The 17643-nt window shown below is 42.0% G+C and overlaps 1 protein-coding gene and 1 long non-coding RNA gene across 12 annotated transcripts in view; both read right to left on the bottom strand.

The window, feature by feature from the left end:
- Positions 1 to 3667: 3667 nt before the first annotated feature.
- LOC133226539 (uncharacterized) lies at positions 3668 to 7932 on the bottom strand. The gene is made up of 3 exons (XR_009729539.1): positions 6329 to 7932; positions 6041 to 6112; positions 3668 to 4521 (listed from the first exon to the last, which is right to left on the bottom strand). It is a non-coding gene; the product is annotated as an uncharacterized LOC133226539 (long non-coding RNA).
- Positions 7933 to 12696: 4764 nt separating this feature from the next.
- Positions 12697 to 17643, bottom strand: part of PTPN5 (protein tyrosine phosphatase non-receptor type 5) — a 307304-nt gene continuing 302357 nt past the window's right edge. For 10 of the 11 annotated variants that reach the window (XM_061380256.1, XM_061380249.1, XM_061380251.1 and 7 more), the window contains one exon: positions 12697 to 14802. In XM_061380256.1, the coding sequence (XP_061236240.1) occupies positions 14709 to 14802 (94 nt within the window). In that variant the 3' untranslated portion in view covers positions 12697 to 14708. The remainder of the gene's footprint in view (positions 14803 to 17643) is intronic. The other variant, XR_009729567.1, reaches the window with a different exon arrangement.

Here is a 17643-nt window from a genome sequence, read left to right as displayed (position 1 = left end):
GAATCATAGAATCATAGAATAGTTAGGGTTGGAAAGGACCTTAAGATCATCAAGTTCCAACCCCCCTGCCATGGGCAGGGACACCTCACTCTAAACCATATCACCCAAGGCCTCGTCCAACCTGGCCCTGAACACTGCCAGGGATGGAGCATTCACAGCCTCCTTGGGCAACCTATTCCAGTGCCTCACCACCCTAACAGGAAAGAATTTCCTCCTTATATCCAATCTAAACTTCCCCTGTTTAAGTTTTAACCCATTACCCCTTGTCCTATCACTACAGTCCCTAATGAAGAGTCCATCCCCAGCATCCCTATAGGCCCCCTTCAGATACTGGAAGGCTGCTATGAGGTCTCCATGCAGCCTTCTCTTCTCCAGGCTGAACAGTCCCAACTTTCTCAGCCAATCTTCACATGGGAGGTGCTCCAGTCCCCTGATCGTCCTCTTGGCCCTCCTCTGGACTTCTTCCAACAGATCCATGTCCTTTTTTATGCTGAGGACACCAGAACTGTACACAATACCCAAGTGAGGTCTCACGAGAGCAGAATAAAGGGGCAGGATCACCTCCTTCGACCTGCTGGTCACGCTCCTTTTGATGCAGCCCATGATATGGTTGGCTCTCTGGGCTGCAAGTGCACACTGAAGCCGGCTCACGTTAAGTTTCTCATTGACCAACACCCCCAAGTCCTTCTCCACAGGGCTGCTCTGAATCTCTTCTCTGCCCAGCCTGTCGCTGTGCCTGGGATTGCTCCGACCCAGGTGTAGGACCTTGCACTTGGCATGGTTAAACATCATGTGGTTGGCATCAGCCCACCTCACAAGCGTGTCAAGGTCCCTCTGGATGGCATTCCTTCCCTCCAGCGTATCAACCGAACCACACAGTTTGGTGTCATCAGAAAACTTGCTGGGGGCTCACTCAATCCCACTGTCCATGTCAGTGACGAAGATGTTAAACAAGACCGGTCCCAACACCGATCCCTGAGGGACACCACTCGTTACAGGTCTCCAGCTGGACATTGAGCCATTGACCACAACTCTTTGTGTGCGGCCATCCAGCCTGTTCTTTATCCACCGAGTGGTCCATTCATCAAATTGATGTCTCTCCAATTTAGAGACAAGGATGTCGTGTGGGACAGTGTCGAACGCTTTACACAAATCCAGGTAGATGACATCAACTGCTCTACCCCTGTCCATCAGTTCCATAGCCCCATCATAGGAGGCCACCAAATTGGTTAGGCAGGATTTCCCCTTAGTGAAGCCATGCTGGCTGTCACCAAGCACCTTGTTGTTTTTCATGTGCCTTAGGAGAAACTGCTCCAAGATTTTGCCAGGCACAGAGGTGAGACTGACTGGTCTGTAATTCCCCGCGTCATCCATTTTCCCCTTCTTGAAAATGGGGGTTCTATTTCCCTTTTTCCAGTCATTGGGAACTTCACCTGACTGCCATGATTTTTCAAATATGATGGCCAGTGGCTTAGCAACTTCATTTGCCAGCTCCTTCAGGACCCGCGGATGGATTTCATCAGGACCCATGGACTTGTGCACGTTCAGACTTTTAAGATGGTCTCGAACCAGTTCCTCTCCTACAGTGGGCCCAAGGTCTCCATTCTCACAGTCCCTGCATCTGCCTTCCAAGACTTGGGTGGTGCGGTCAGAGCCTTTCTCAGTGAAGACCGAGGCAAAGAAGTCATTCAGAACCTCAGCCTTCTCCAAATCCTGTGTAGCTAGTTCACCCGAGAGCTTCCTGAGGAGGCCTACGTTCTCCCTAATCTGTTTTTTATTTGCTATGTACCTGTAGAATCCCTTCTGTTATCCTTAATATCCCTAGCCAAGTTTAATTCTAACTGGGCCTTAGCTTTCCTAACCTGGTCCCTAGCTTCCGGACAACATCCTTGTACTCTTCCCAGGCCGCCTGTCCTTGCTTCCACTTTCTTTAAAACTCTTTTTTCATTTGAATTTTCCTCAGCAGCTCCTTATCCATCCAAGGAGGTCTCCTGGCCCTCCTGCTGCACTTCCTTCTGGTTGGGATGCAACACTCCTGAGCTTGTAGCAGGTGATCCTTGAAGACCAACCAAGAGTCTTGAGCCCCCCTGCCCTCTAGGGCTATATCCCATGGAACCTTACTAAGCAGGTTCCTGAAGAGGCCAAAGTCTGCTCTTTTGAAGTCTAGGGCAGTGAGCTTGCTGCACGCTCTTCTCACTGTCCTAAGGATCTCAAATTCAACCATCTCGTGGTCGCTGCATCCAAGGCTGCCCTGCAGTGCCACATTTCCAACGAGCCCTTCCCTGTTGGTGAGCACGAGGTCAAGCATGGCACCTCTCCTTGTCGGTTCCTCTATTACTTGCAGAAGGAAGTTGTCTTCCACACAATCGAGGAACCTCCTGGATTGCTTGTGCCGGGCCGTACCGTCATTCCAACAGATGTCAGGGTGGTTGAAGTCACCCATGAGAATGAGGGCCTGTGAGCGTGAGGCTTTTCCTATCTGCCTATAGAGTGCTTCATCCGCAGATTCCTCTTGATCAGGTGGTCTATAACAGATCCCCACAGTAATGTCTCCCATCACTGTTTTCCCTTTAACCCTGACCCACAAGCTCTCTGTTAACTGCTCACCAGTCCCCAGACAGAGTTCCATACTCTCCAGCCTATCCCTAACATAAAGGGCAACTCCCCCTCTGCGCCTGCCAGGCCTGTCTTTTCTAAAGAGTCTGTAACCTTCCATTCCAACACTCCAGTCATAGGAGCCATCCCACCATGTTTCTGTGATGCCTATAATATCATACCCCTGTAGACGAGCACACATCTCTAATTCCTCTTGTTTGTTCCCCATGCTACGGGCATTTGTATAGAGGCATCTGAGCCGAGCTCCAAATGAAGCCGGCTCATTGGCTGGAGCAGCCGGAATATCTCTGCATTGCTCCAAGCATTTATTATAGGTGCTGGCAACTGACTGGGAGTGTTGGGATGGAATGATGCCCCCCTCCCCCAACACATCTAGTTTAAAGCCTCCTTAACCAGTCTGGCAAGCCTCCTACCAAAACTGCCCTTCCCCTTCTTTATCGGACCAGCTCCACCAGCCCCCGCTAGACCTGGCCTACAAACTTGGGTCCCATGTTCAAGACACCCAAACCCCTGACTGTGACACCACCCTTTTAACCATTTATTAACCTGGCTAATCCTCCTAGCTTTTTTTAGGTCCTCCCCTGTACCCTGGAGAATAGACAAAAAGACTATGTGAGTTCCAGAGCCTTTAACCACCTCTTGCAGGGCTCTGTAGTCCTTCTTTATGCTCCCCAGGCTACTACTATCTATATCCCTAGCACCCACATGTATCACCAGAAGTGAGTAATAGTCCGTGGGGCTTACCAGAGCAGGCAGCCTCTCTGCCACATCCCTGATCCATGCCCCTGGTAGGCAACACACCTCCTTTGAGACCAGATCGGGCCAACAGACGAGTGCCTCTGTCCCTTCCAAAGTAGAATCCCCTACCACTACGACCCGCCGCTTTTTCCTGGCAGCACCAGTAGAAATCTTCTTTACTAGTGCATCAGCCGGCTGTTTCTGGCAGAAGTGCGTTTCCTTATGAGCCCCCTGCAGGACAGCAAAGCGGTTCTGTGTCGGGGCAACAGGTTTAGGAGGAAGTCCCTTCCACAGTTACACTGTGGTAACCTTCCACAGTTACACTGGCACTGCTCATCAGGGTTACTGTCTTGCATAGCCTATGACCTCTGTGCTAATCTCCTGAGTCACTCGGCTCAGCAGATTAATGATAAACTGTTTTCTCTTCTCTTCATACTTCAATGGTGTACTTTGGAGACCTTTCAATCACTCGTCTGTTCTTCATCCTCTTCAGGCTGACATCTTCAGAAGCCGGTACACACTCCAGCCAGGCTTCTCCCTTCTTTTTTGCTTGGGTGTTCTTAAGATTACTGACAAACTGAATTAGAACCCCTGGAAAAGGGCAAGGGGCTGTCAAGAATAAAACGGCACATACCAGTAAGCTCTTCATAGATCAAAATAAATGGATTGGCTTTTGCAAGTTATAACATAGGCTTCTGTGCAGCAGATATTCTAGGCTCGGGACTTCCAGTGTGAAAAGGTCCTGATGCTCCTCTGCTTGCTAGTCCAAATACTAGCTTTATGAGACTGGGGCTTCCAGTTTTCTCAGCCCAGTCTCTGAGGTTTTGCATTTTAGCCTTATGGATTTTGCAGCTCAAATCCACTATCTTGTGTTTGATCCACTAACTGCCCAAAGATACTTAATTTGCATTATTTATGAAGAGCAGAGTGTTCAGCACTAGATCTCCAGTCTCAACACTGGATTCTTCAAAGTCACTGAGCTGAAAACTCTTAGTTTTCGCAGTGTGGGTCAAGCCATCATCAGATGTGATAATTTCACATTTATCGTCAAACTTCAACTCTTTCCTGCTGAAATTCTAAGTGAAGTTTTGCACTTTATTTGGCAGGGGGTTTTCAAACGCTGCTGTCTTTAAGTGGTTTCAGTTCTGTCAGGAGTTAGGGGCCCACCTGTTAAAATACCAAAAAGATAAACATTCACTCTACTTTTAGTTCCTGATCTCAAATTTCCTACACTAAATAGCAAGACATCAATGAAGTAATTTTGATTTCTTTCTGGAGTGATAGCAGAAAGATCGATTTATTCCGTCAACTTCAGTGGAAATTAAGCTACAGTTCATTATTTTCAGTGAAAGCTGCACATAACCCCACAAAACTAATTACCAACAGACACACTGCTTTTCTGTTCAGTTCTTCTGTCTTAGCTCTGATATCTGTTCTTTGCTGCAGGTCATTGCAAAGCAAATGGTTGCAGAGAACCTCTATAATCATAGCTGGAACCATTTGGCAAGCTGAAGGAGGGCTGACATCTTCCTGCGTTATCCATCAAAAGTGCTGCAGTGCATGGCACAGGATCACTGTTTGGCTTAAATAAGGTAATCTACCGTATTACCAAATAGCTTGTGCCCAAGCCTTGCTAAAGGCTTTATTAAAAAGTACTATATTTTAAAAATGGTACTTATGGCAAAGCTTGGTCCTACTGCAATGAAATGTAAGGCAGATGGGCAATATCAGTTTTACCTGGCATTGATTTAAAGCAAGTTTTCTGTATCTAACGTGGTTGGGTTCTTTCAAACAGTAGACACACATTTGGCTGGTTGTAGGAAGCATATGCAGATGAATAAGGAACGTTGTCATTATGCCCAGGCCTATCACTTCCAAGTCCTGGAACATTGTTTAGGCAAAGTTCACTTCCACTAAAAGAACGGTGCCAAGGTGCATTTTATCATTCCCATCTTCTCCACTAAAACTGGTCCAAAGTCACTAGTGACTAACCGCCCCACCACACTGACATCAGTGGAGAATTTGGCTTATTATGTGTAATAACTAGGCCTCAAACTGAAGACTGCTGTCTTATGAAAGGTGTTTTCACATAGGTACTCTGGTAATTGAGGGTGAATTTATGACTTGTACAGTATTATCTTTCTCTTTGAGCCTAAAAAGACCAGTGAATCATGAATGTTGCAAATACATATAAGAAAAGAAAGTAGGTCACAGTTTGGACAACCAATTTTAACCATCAAATGTTTGTTTCAGATCTTGACATTGCACACACAGCCTCATGTATATGAGTATGCAGATTACCAATCACTCTCAGCATAACAGAGTTTGACAGCCACAGGAAGACTAGATGTGAGGTATTTTCCATTCACATTGGTGGTGCCATGTATTTCATACACATATGCTTCATATAATTTTTTTTTTCGTTGAGTACAGGGAACTCAGAGGCTCTTCCCCATAAGCATAATGCTTGCACCTTTGGAAACATGTTCTTTTTGTGCAGTGGATGCAAAGGGCAAGACACACAGTGCTCATTTTAAAGTCAGCAGGGGGTAGAGTCTTTCATCCTGCTTCACTCCACTCTACTTGCAGCAAATCTGTCCTGCGAAGACTCTCCATCTTGTCTAACTTCATAGTTCTTCCAAGCTCATTTATTAGGTACTAGTCAAGCCAGACCTCTAGAGCTTACCTTTAGTTATGATCAAGGGGACAGTGTAGATGGCATCGGTGAATACAACACGATTGTAGTTATCTGTATCATCTCAGAAACAGCATTCAGATTGGAAATAAAAGAGAGTTTGAAAAAATTATTTTAAAGTAGAATTATTGCAGTAGACTGACTGCAAACAGGGACATTTTTATTACTGCTGAGGAAGAATATATTTTTTCTTTTTTACAGTTTTTATTGTGGGAATAAAAAAATGAAAAAAAATAAAAAAGAAAGAGCTAATGGCAATAATCATAAAAGGCGTGTTACCTTGGCACATACTTCTTAAAATACATTCCACTGGTATCCGCTTTCTCTTTTCCATGTTACATCAGGCTTTGGTTTACATTGAACTTTAGCTCATGATATTGCTTTGTCTCCTAAAATTCAAGAAGAAACTTTGGAATTAACAAATGAATGTGTGAAATACAAGAGGCCTGTTACCTACTTTGTCTACTTTCACTTTAAATACATGGTTTCTTTTCCTGTCAGCTTTATGGAGGAGATTAGAGTAACCTTGTTTTACTTTACTTACTGGACTCCTTACAACCTCACATCCATCACAGATACTACTTTGGGAATGAAATTTGTTCATTAGCAGCACTCTGCACAGTGACAGGAATGATTTGTGATTTTTTGAGATATATAATAAAGACTCATGTGATCTTTCTGTCCCTTTGGACAGTCACAGGTCTGTTGTATGGGAGAGATTATACATGACTGAAAGTCTTATTTACATATGCATTAAAGGTCAAACTCTTCCAGCCCCAGACTCTTCCCCAAAGCATTTGATCACAAGTTTTGCAGAAACAAGAACAGGAGTATACAGTAAGGACCACCATTTTAACAGTTCCTCCTTTCATCTTAAAAATGGAATTCCCTTTACTCCTAATTTCTTTTGCACAATCAAAATTTTCATCCTTGGCCACAGATTTTTCTGAACATGAAAATATTACAGTTAAGATCCAGAAGTCTGTGCCAGCTAAGAAGCAGAAATGGCTGGTAAGAAACAGATATTTTCTAAATGGTTGGGCTATTACCTTTCATTATCCTTCAGTCAGGAAAGCAAGCACTGTGCTCGAAAAATTGCCCTTAACAGTAAGTGATGAGCTTTTGGAAGCCTTGTCAAATTACAAGAGTTCCTGTTTCTTGATGAGACTGGAACCAACTTCGAGAGTCCAAAAGGTTGTGCTTGAATGATGCGACACTCTTACTTCCCATCACTGTGACTCAATGTGCCCATGCCTTGACTGTGGGCAAGAAAGAAAACAAAATGATAATACAAACTGCTGTGCTTAGTAACACAGATATACCACAGGCACTCTGCAGAAAGATTAACTTCACTCATAACACATATATACACATAACGGGGTGATGACACTGTACTTACTATCGATGCTATTAACAGAATCCGTGCACATTTACAGGGCAAAACAGATCTCAAAGAAAAGATTTGTCAGTACCACCGAAGTACACACAACAAAGACTTGGTGCAAGTGGATTGTAATTTTAGTTTTGGTTACAGAAAGCAGAGTTTGACAAGTTTGACTAATTCTTTTATAGGTAACTGAATCTTCCCTACAACATTCTTTTCGCAGCTCTTTTACTCTTGGTTTTAAGTGCCTCAAGGAGCTATACTTGAGACTGATACTTCACAAAGTTCCTTTCTTGGAAAGGAAGGAATGGAAAAGCAAAGCAGATGAGACTAAAGTTATTCATCTCACACAGCCAGTTTCTACCCTGGCTGCCCACAGCCATAGAATATGAAGTATTAGGACATTCTTGAGAATATATGCTGACATGTATTTTACCTTTTTCTTTTTCCCAAGCTGCTAAGGTCCTGATCATTCCTACAAAAAGACAGAAGCTTTCAAGGCTGTTGGTGACCCTTCTGTGTTCCTCAGCTCACAGGAAGTCCTGCAGATAGTTGCATTCCTAGGAAGATACCTGGATCCCTTTACACTGGACATATAAGACTTCAAGTAATCCATAATTTAGATACATACTGGCCTCTTCTGGGCTATGATGTTTCACCCTTCACACTGCCTTCAGCAGTTTATCATTCTTGGAATAATAGGATGATAAAACTTCAAGTACGAGGCTAAAAGGAATAAACCTTCTGTAGGCCAAATGGATACCTTTGTTAAAAAACAAACAAACCAACAAACGTTACCTCCCCAACCCCAGATTTTGCTACAATTGATTGTGACACCATTTCAAAACTTTGATCAAAGGCAGACTATTAAAAAATGTAACAGCCATATTAAAAGAAAAATATGTGCGTCCAGGTTTCACACAGTTAAACATTCAGCAAATCCTGCTTTGGTGTTTAAGTCAGTCCTCTGTGCTCCTTTCACACCTCAGTGAAATGGCCAGGCTTTGGCTTTGTTTAAGTTCTACTGGCAGCAGTCTCCACCATTTCCAAATCCAGCCAGTTCTTTCAGTTATTCAGTTGGGGACTAGGCCCTTCAGAGTATCAGTTCACAACTTTAGATTACAGAGGTTATTCCTTAATCAATTCTGGTTTACTCCTTAATAGGTCTTAGATTTCTATCACCCTTTGTCATATGCAGAAGGGCCTCATTCCCAACAAGTAAGGGACTTTTCAAGAAGAGAATGAATTACAGATCCCGCTCTGTGTATTTGGCTCTCTTACAAGTGCTAACAGCTGCAGTGCTGAAATAGTATAGCTACAAGAGGCTGTGTTATGTGTATATGGGTCTACACAAACTACATATATTTCTTGCAAAGAAGGCTAAACCAGTGGCAATAAACTGCTTCTCTGAACTGACCACATATGATTTGTGTTTGGAACAGACTGCTATTATCTAGTCTGTATCTTTGTTAAATTACAGTGAAGAGATAGTCTAGAGCATTAAGCACCAGGGTTATGCCTTGCAAAACACAGGATCTTCAAAAACCAAAGAACATAAAAATCTGGCCAAAGACTAACAGGAATAATTCTAGGGGTAAACTTCAGAAAAAGCAATAGGAACACCCCCCTCTTGCCCCTCTGGGAATACGCCATCTTTCCTGATGATTAAAAGATGATTTCTGCTAGTCTAAGAAAGAAAGGGAAAGGTTAAAAAAAAAGCCAACAAAACCAAACCAATAACAACAAAAAGATTCCAGCAAGACATAGTCTCTGCGTTCCCTCCTCTAGAAGTTAGTGTTATTAACACAGATGCATTTCTCAAACCAGAGATGTGTGGAAATGGGATTCGTAATGCTGCAAAGTGGATAAAGTATTTCTTATTACTTGTCTAATGAACCTATAAAGGAACAAGATTTCACTTCCCTCTTCAATATTTTAACTCGGGAACAAATTCAGAGAAACCTGGTGTCTGGGCTTGAAGTCACATTTTCCCCCAATAAAAATGAAACACTGCCAACCCAATCCAATTCCTCACACCTATCCAAACTGACTCAAAACCCAAGCTGTCCTTTTCCATGTTCATTTCACAGTGCTTGTGAATCTTCCCTCATGCTTCTGTTCTTTCTTCAGCTACTGTGGCACGTTGAGTGAGCAAGTGCTTATGCACATGGGGAAAACCAATGCATATGAATGAGATGTTCTTTCATTTTGGACCTTAAGTCTGACCACACTGCCAGACACGGACCTCAAAAAGGGAAGGAGTGACTCTGGATGACCTTTTCATTACCCTGACCTTTGTGATGCTTGGGTGTTTGCTCTCCATATTCCTCACAACAGCCTAAAGACCAAGAAGACAACAGTGGATGAAGTGAAATCAATCACATCTGGTTTTCCTTCTGACACAGGAGTCAAAGCTAATTTACATGAGGAGGTTTCTGTTGTGCTGTTGTGCCTTACTAGTTCTGACTTAGTTCCTGACAGTCTTCCTTGTGTCCACTAGAGGCAAACAAGCACGCAAAGGAGAAAGGGCACAAGCACCTATGCAGGATTTTTTCTCTCTAATCTCTGGAGAGAAGTGCTTCCTTTGCCTTTTCAGAGGAAAAGCAGACACCCTGCAGCTGCTACTGGGACTAGGGGAGTTAAGGTCAGACATAATCAGAAAATTTTGACTCAGGCAAACACTACTGTTTCTCAAAGGATAAATGCCTCTAGTAAGATACACAGTACTGCAGACTTCTCTGTCCCAAAACTTCTGAGATGCATCGAGATCTGAAAGTAGGCAGAAGAGGCTGAGCCCCCTGAATAGCATCTAGCAAGACAGGCTCTCTTCAAGGGAAGATACGATCCCTGGAAAACACTGGCTATCAACTTTCTGGGCTAAAACTAGTGCAATAAAGTGACTTATTTAGCTTATTTTAAGCCTAAGAAGTAACATGCAGATTAAGTGATGAAGAAACGATAGGGAACAAAGGCTGAGTAGCATGATCCCTAGAGTGAAAGGGCCTGGACTTGCAATACGTGAGTCTTTTGCCTGACTGTTTACGCTTTGTCTTCTCAAATGCCCTGAACCATAAGGCCAGCTCTGCTGCCCACAGAGCTTTTAATTTTGAGTAAATAATTCATCCTTTTTCTGCATTGATCTTCACTACTAGCTGAATAAACCTGGCACTGCTGCTCTGCTGAGAATTATATGGTGCACATGCTTAGGCAGGTCTTCTGCACCAAAGTTAATCGTACCCCGTTCTGTGACTTTCACACCATGCCATGAGGATGTGACATTGGCTGTATTCAGGTGCTGGAGTCTGGTTTGTATCAGTACTCAGAGGAGAGTGGACTCTTTCCTTGACTGAAGCAGAAGGAACTCACCTCTTTGTTAACATCTGAAATTCACCTGGAGATGTTAGACATCAATGGCTGTATTGTCTAGAGCATGCAGTTCTCTCTGCCTGTCCCTTACTCACGAAGCTGCATTCACTCACATATTTCTTCTGTGCTTTTGAATGGAGCTATTTTCTTGCAGGCCTCCTGAGCTGCCCTACATTATCCTGAGTTGATAGTCACACTCACAGACATCAGCAAATATACATCTACAGACTTGGCAGAAGAAACAAGGTTATCCCCAGTGTATCTCAAAGCATTATATTTTTCTCTCTAGCAAATGTGTAACACACATTTCATGTCAAGCATAGAGACAAACATAATTATGGCTAACAAACTGTAGATTTACCATTTCTCTTCATTTAAAATGGTTTCCAGGAAATAACACATAAAAAAATAGTAGTGCAGATCCACTTCTAAAACCTGTTAAACTCACCAATTAACAGGTAAACACTTTCTAAGACCACACGTGTACAAACTACATGGTTCCTCTACTGCAAAGACAGTAGGTCCTGTTTAGCGATCTCTTCGGTCTCAAGCTCTTTTACAACTGCAAGTTCACAGTTTAAGATTTTCCAAAGTAGACTAATTGTAGTGGAAATGTGCAGAATTGTTAGCTACTTCTGAAACTCTTGCAAGTAAATATGACTGCTAGGTAGTTTCAGAATAATTTGACCAAGTCATCTTTATCTTGATACTTCAGAGGTATGAAGGATCCTTCAGCTTTACCTGGAGACAACTCTTACTCTCAAGCACAATATTAGTTTTTGTTCTTACGTAACTGTGTATCTGCTGATCTCAGAGAACCTACAAAAGAACAGAGTGTATCATTAGTCTGTTACCATGACAGAAGCATAAACAGGGTAACACTGCTTAAGTGCGATGGCCAATGACCAACTGACTAGCAAACAAGTGAGGCACTGAGCTAGGATTTACTCTGTTCACAAACTATGAAAAAACTTTTGAAATAGACATCACAGTTGATTCTAAATAAAATTATCTCAAGTTTTGTTATATGCTAACCTACGTGGAGAGAGGAATTCAGTCCTCTGGGGAACAACTTTGCAGGCATTAATGCTGTAGCCTCCAGTACAAAGACACTTGGACATTAAGCTGAAGAGAGTGAAGGAAATGTGCTAGGAATTTTCTTTTAACAGAGAGAGAGTGCCCAGTAAAAAGAGAAATCTAATAAGACACATAGCTTCACTTAACTCCTATTGTCAGCTCAGTTTCAAACCTACTGACTACAGAAGCAGCAGCCCCACTCATCTCAAGTGCTTCTGCATGGCCACAGCTCCTTTTCTGCTAATCTCAGACACCAAATGCTACTTAAAAAAAAAAAAAAAAAAGGAGAGAGAGAAATAGATTAATTACAGTAAGACTGAAGAGTAAATAGGAGGATTAGCTCCAAATCTGTTAGACAAAATAACAAGGGATTTCAGTATTTTGATCCTGACCAAGTGGCATGCTCTTGCTTGGTATGAGATGGCAGCACTGCAGCCCTCATAACCAGACTGGGCAACTAGGCTGACACTTGCTTTGTACTAAGTGAATGAAAACAAAGCAGCCTGATTTTATCAATGGACACTTGCTCAGGACATTCCATATATGTAGAACAGGAATGGAGAACAGGCTAAATTTCCTTCATTGGTATAAATCATTCTCTTCTACTAAAATCAGTATTGCCAAGTAATACCTGCTGAACATCTGTGCAAGGACCTCTAAAAGTTAATATCTTAGAGCCCTTTATACTTTGTTTGCCATAAAGCAATTAACTGCTAGAATGCCTCCTTGTACAGGAGGCAACTTATACACAGAACTTTGCTCCTATATGCACACTCCTATAAAACATCAAAAAACATGATTTAGCAGATGCACAGGAAGCTGATGACAGAACAAGTAATTTTATTCACTGAGTTATGACACTGAAGGGCACTGAACAGCTGAAAACATTTATAGGGATTTCCACTTACAATGTTATTCAGAACATTAGTGGTGCCTCTTTTATTTCTAAGGAGTACTTAGATGGAATAGTGTTATCCCTTTGAAAGAATCAGTGGCAATGGGGAGAATACAGCTAGCAAGGTTTACATAAAACTAACAGTCATGTTATGCTCAAAAGCTTAAATTTATTGCTCTATTTAATGAGTACCACCAGTATTTTTTAAAAGAATGCCAGTTCTTCCTGCTAGCTTCTCACTGAAGAAAATATTTTAAATACAGCAATAAAATCAAGTGGTTTAAAGATAACACATTTTGCCACGCATTCATGCAAACCCTGCTGACAGGATTTTTACAGCTTCATGGATACAGAATAAACATAAAGATGTATACTGAAATACTGGGAAACTTTCCCCACAGTGATGAAGTTGTAGGCATAACATTACAGGCACTACCCTGCACCTACTGACGTCAATGGCAAAATCTCAGTGGGAGCAGGATCAGCCCTTATTGTTCTGAGAGCTGCTTTACCTTCTCCTGATTAGGAAGTGCAGTAAATTCTCAGAATCTCCTGCACTAATAAAAGCAGTGGGTTTTGGTTATTGTTACAAATAAAGAGAAGCAAAAATATTTTTAGTAGATCATTATAGCTTGTATTCACGAACCACTCATCCTTCATGTTAAGGGTCCTGTGTACCTCCATCTTCCTGTGTTCAATAAAGCACTTAAACATGTGCTTACCTCTAAGCAAAAAGCACAAACTGAAGTCTTTACAGCCTGACTGAGGTCTAAAAGAAAAAAAAAAGCATGGGCAGCAGTCTATATTATTGAGAAAGAAACACTGCTGCAAGGGCTAGTGATTAGAATGAGCTAATAATTGTCTGAATTTGGCTTAAGGGCAAATTTATCAGAAAGCAGCCAACACATTCACAATGATTTTCTTTTTTTTAAAGCTCTCTATAGGATTTGCATTAATTTAAATGAGCACTGAGCACCTCAACACCCTCAAAGTTTTGAAACTATTTCAATTCCATATAATGCAAGTGATTTTATTACAGTTTTAAATTTAACTCGGCAAATTCCTCACATGATTTTAAACCTAAAATCTCAGAGGAAATTGTATTTGAATTGTCATCTGACTACATAAAAAGAGAATCTATTTGCAAAAACCAAATCTGGTGTCTGAATGAGATGCCAAAGTATTGACAAAGAAAAGGTAAAGCATGAAGAATTTCTGTTCAGGTTAACTTCTACTATGCTCCTCAGATTCACCCAGCTGTCACGATCCTGGGGCACATTGCTGGTAAGATCTAGAGGTAAGAATTGGACTAATATCACTGAAATATTCCCCCCTCTCCCCTTTAGTTCTGATAACACTGGTGATGGACTGCTTTAGAAAAAAATAAACAAGCAAAGATGATGTGTGAAACATTATTTCAATGTGAATCTACTTGAAACTTTCAATGCAGAGGCTCAGAAGGCTTACGATATACACAGTATTTGGTAATTTTATAAGTAAAAACAACCAGAAATAGGCAAAAAGTTACTTCCAAGCTTAGCCAATATACGCCACATTTCAGCATGACAATTCAAAAAGTTTCACACTGTATTTGAATATACTAGCAATGATGTTTTAAAAATAGCAAACTGAAGACAGTGTATTTTTTTCTGATTTTTTTCTTGCTTTTGTAACAAATGAAGCTACTATTCTTATTTACAGTATAAATAAGCTTTTTTTTGGTGAAGATTATGTCCTGTCACATATGTTTAAGACAAGGTGTACCTCAGCTCTTAAATGTCAATGCAAACAAGAGCATAAAAGCAATATCAAAGTAAAATAATATATTTTTCCAGCTAAGACAGCCAGGTTACCATGTGTCTCTTATCAGATCTGAAATATATCTGAATGCAGTCAAAACTTCTCTTGGTTTTAGCCTTTAGGAATATCATGAACATTTATTCTTCTGCAGCTCTAGAAAGCTGTTTTCCATACAAGCTCATGACATGATGGACAAATTGATACTGTTCACAAGTCTGGATCATTCCTCCCCTGAAAAGGAAAGAAAAAAGGGAGGGAAACAGTAGCCTTATTACATGCAAACATATGAGGAAGTGGCACAGCTAAAATGAAGCTTGCTACACACAAAAGATTCCTGAAATAAGTGAGAAGTGCCTATTCATTGATTGCAATCAGCTTACAGACTGACCTCCAGCTCCCATTTTGAAAGTCTCCGCTAACCAAGGAACAGAAGATAGTCAGAACAGGAATGGGCTTTACCTTCATTTTCCTTTGCAGAGGCCCTCATCCAGTAAGGCAATACTGTTGTCATTTACATTCATATCACTGGAGCACTTACAGTCCAAGCACCATCTTAAACACCATGAAAAGCAATCTCCACCCCTATGCTCTAGACAGATAGATGGGAGCAGGGAGAATAAAGAGGGCAAGTAGTTTCTCCAAGGTTTCACAGCTGGATTAGGGACTGCGAATTCAGGACCATAGAGAGCCAGGCCAGGCCAGACCAGCTGAGACAACTGACATATCATAGAATTTTCACATTCTGGAAAGAGGGCTCTTTCCTCCATGCCACCCTGCACTGCTCATTTGGCAAGTTCATCAGGGAACTACGGGATGGCCAGCAGGTTTTAGAACAGACAATGGAACTTCAATGAAAGACACTCAGATTTGTAACTGAATTAGCTGCTATGCACACCTTGACTGATAAGATCCCAGCACAAAAATTGTTTTGGTTCAGCTTTTAATTCGGCTTTTGCTGTTTTCTTTAAAACTGCAAACATGAAAGGAAATGCAAGCAGAATAGTCTGATTTCCATATATCATTAGCCTCTGTATATTTGCAAGTGGCATATTAATCAACACGAGTACTACAACAGGAGATAGAAATGAACAAAAAGAACTAAAAGTTGTCCAGTTTAAGCAGATTTTAGTAACATCTAAAATTCTGCTAAGAGTACCTCAGCAGCAGTGATAAGAGCTCTTGATAACCTATTATAATTAAACCCCATGATTCAAATTCACAGAAGATGTATGTAGAATTGTGCCAGCATTGGTGCTGGTGCACAGATGCCAAGAACACAGTGCCAAAAGGAGGCTGAAACAAGTAGGACTGAGGAACATGGGAATCCATGGGTGATCAAAGCTAACCAGACTGTGTCAGTCTGAGGGAAAACATACGTAGTGCATTCCATCAGAAACCTTCAGAGGAAATGAATGAAAAGTTGCTTCCTTTGGGCCAGATGGATAGCAGACTGCTAGCACCCTCCCTGGGGACTACCCTTCTCTATAGGGTTCAGCTTCACCTGAATTCAGCTTCACCTGTGAATTGTGGGTCTCACAATAACCATACCAGTAAGGTATAGATGAGTGTGTAAGTTAACCTCAACCTTCAGCCTTTTGAAGTTGTTTTGTTAAGTGGCTGCTTGAAGTAACAATTGACAATGAGCACGGGATGGCAGGAACCCATGCTCCAACCTCTCATCAACAAGCAAAGGTGGAAAACACAGTGTTTCGAAAGAAACTATTTCCTAGCTAAGCATCTCCTTCCCATGTCCTCTACTTAATACAAGATGACAGTCAAGCTGTTTCTGAGCCCTTCTGTGCTGCACACAGCACTGAAATATACTTATGTCGGTCCATGACACACAAGGAACGTTAGTCATATCTGGCAATTACTTTTTATGCAATTCCATTAACAGGGGGTTGCACCCTAAAGTTGTAGCAACAGAAGCACCAGGGTGGCTGCTAGAAACTGTTTTCCTTTTTATGTGGTTTCCTGCTATGTGGTGGCTTCCTCCCCTTCCCACACACATGCACATCATGACACGTGCTTGCTGTCCAGGCTTTGGCACAGAAAAGAGAAATTATATTTTCACTCCTACCTGCCACAGAAACCTTTCAAATCTGAGTTGCATTGTGGGAAATAACAACAAATGTCTCTCAGCACTGTGGGAAGGATGCAGGAATGATCACTTCCTCTCCTTAGTCAATACTGAGTTATTTTAGGACCAGCTGCTGACCACTGGTGCAAATTCCAGTGCATGGGATTTTTCCAAGGGATCTTCACCCTCACAGCAACCTCAAAGGTGGTTCTCAGGGCTAATGTCAACTCCACTACTCCTGTGAAGCAGTGAGGTGCATTCCTTTATATGTCTGCTCTGGTCTATACCCAGCCCTCTTTCCCTAAGTCCTTAGTGACTCCTTCCCACCCACCCTATTTTCTCTAGCTAGTAACCACAAAACAAGTGGATGAGACGGAGTGGGTCTTCCTCCCTGTAGCTGCTTGGATACTGTCTTGTCCTTTCATGTTGCTTCTGACTTCACCCAAAGCTTTTGGGGGGGTTTAGTGAAATGACAGTGGATGGCAGCATGCCTGCCAAGAAACTACAAGGCCCATTTTCCAGATGTTGAAGAAACCATGCTCTTCTGTAGCAAGGATGGTGATTTGACTGTTTTCCATCTGGAGTATTTTCCCTCATGACATTCAAATGGCTTTTTCCTATCCCTCCCCACTCCTAAGAAGGGCACGGCAGCTACAGAGGTCCCTGTAGTCCTTCTTTCCTTCCATGGCATTCTTTAAAGTACGATCTCCCTTTTCCAGCCTCTGTAAATGACTGCCAGTTCCCCTCACCCTGCAAAGCTAGTATTTTTAATTGGTCCTCTGTATCACGTACATTTGTAGGCATGTGTTGTCAACCTTTATTTGTATGGCTATTTTTTCTCTGCAACATTAGTCACAGATACACAGATATTTCAGATCCAGCCAAATATTTCACTGGGTCATGGATAATGAGCACTCAGTATTCATATTCTGGTATTCTTCTCAAGAAGCCTTTCCTTGTCTGTCCTGAAATCCACTGAAAGAGCCAAACCT

This window comes from Neopsephotus bourkii, unplaced genomic scaffold (assembly GCF_033783945.1).
Source record: "Neopsephotus bourkii isolate Nb327-2 ecotype Australia unplaced genomic scaffold, CSIRO-AGI_Nbou_v1 NB_1792, whole genome shotgun sequence".
Lineage (NCBI taxonomy): Eukaryota > Metazoa > Chordata > Aves > Psittaciformes > Psittacidae > Neopsephotus > Neopsephotus bourkii.
Note: the sequence above shows the minus strand (reverse complement) of the source record. Positions and strands in the feature narration are given on the sequence as shown.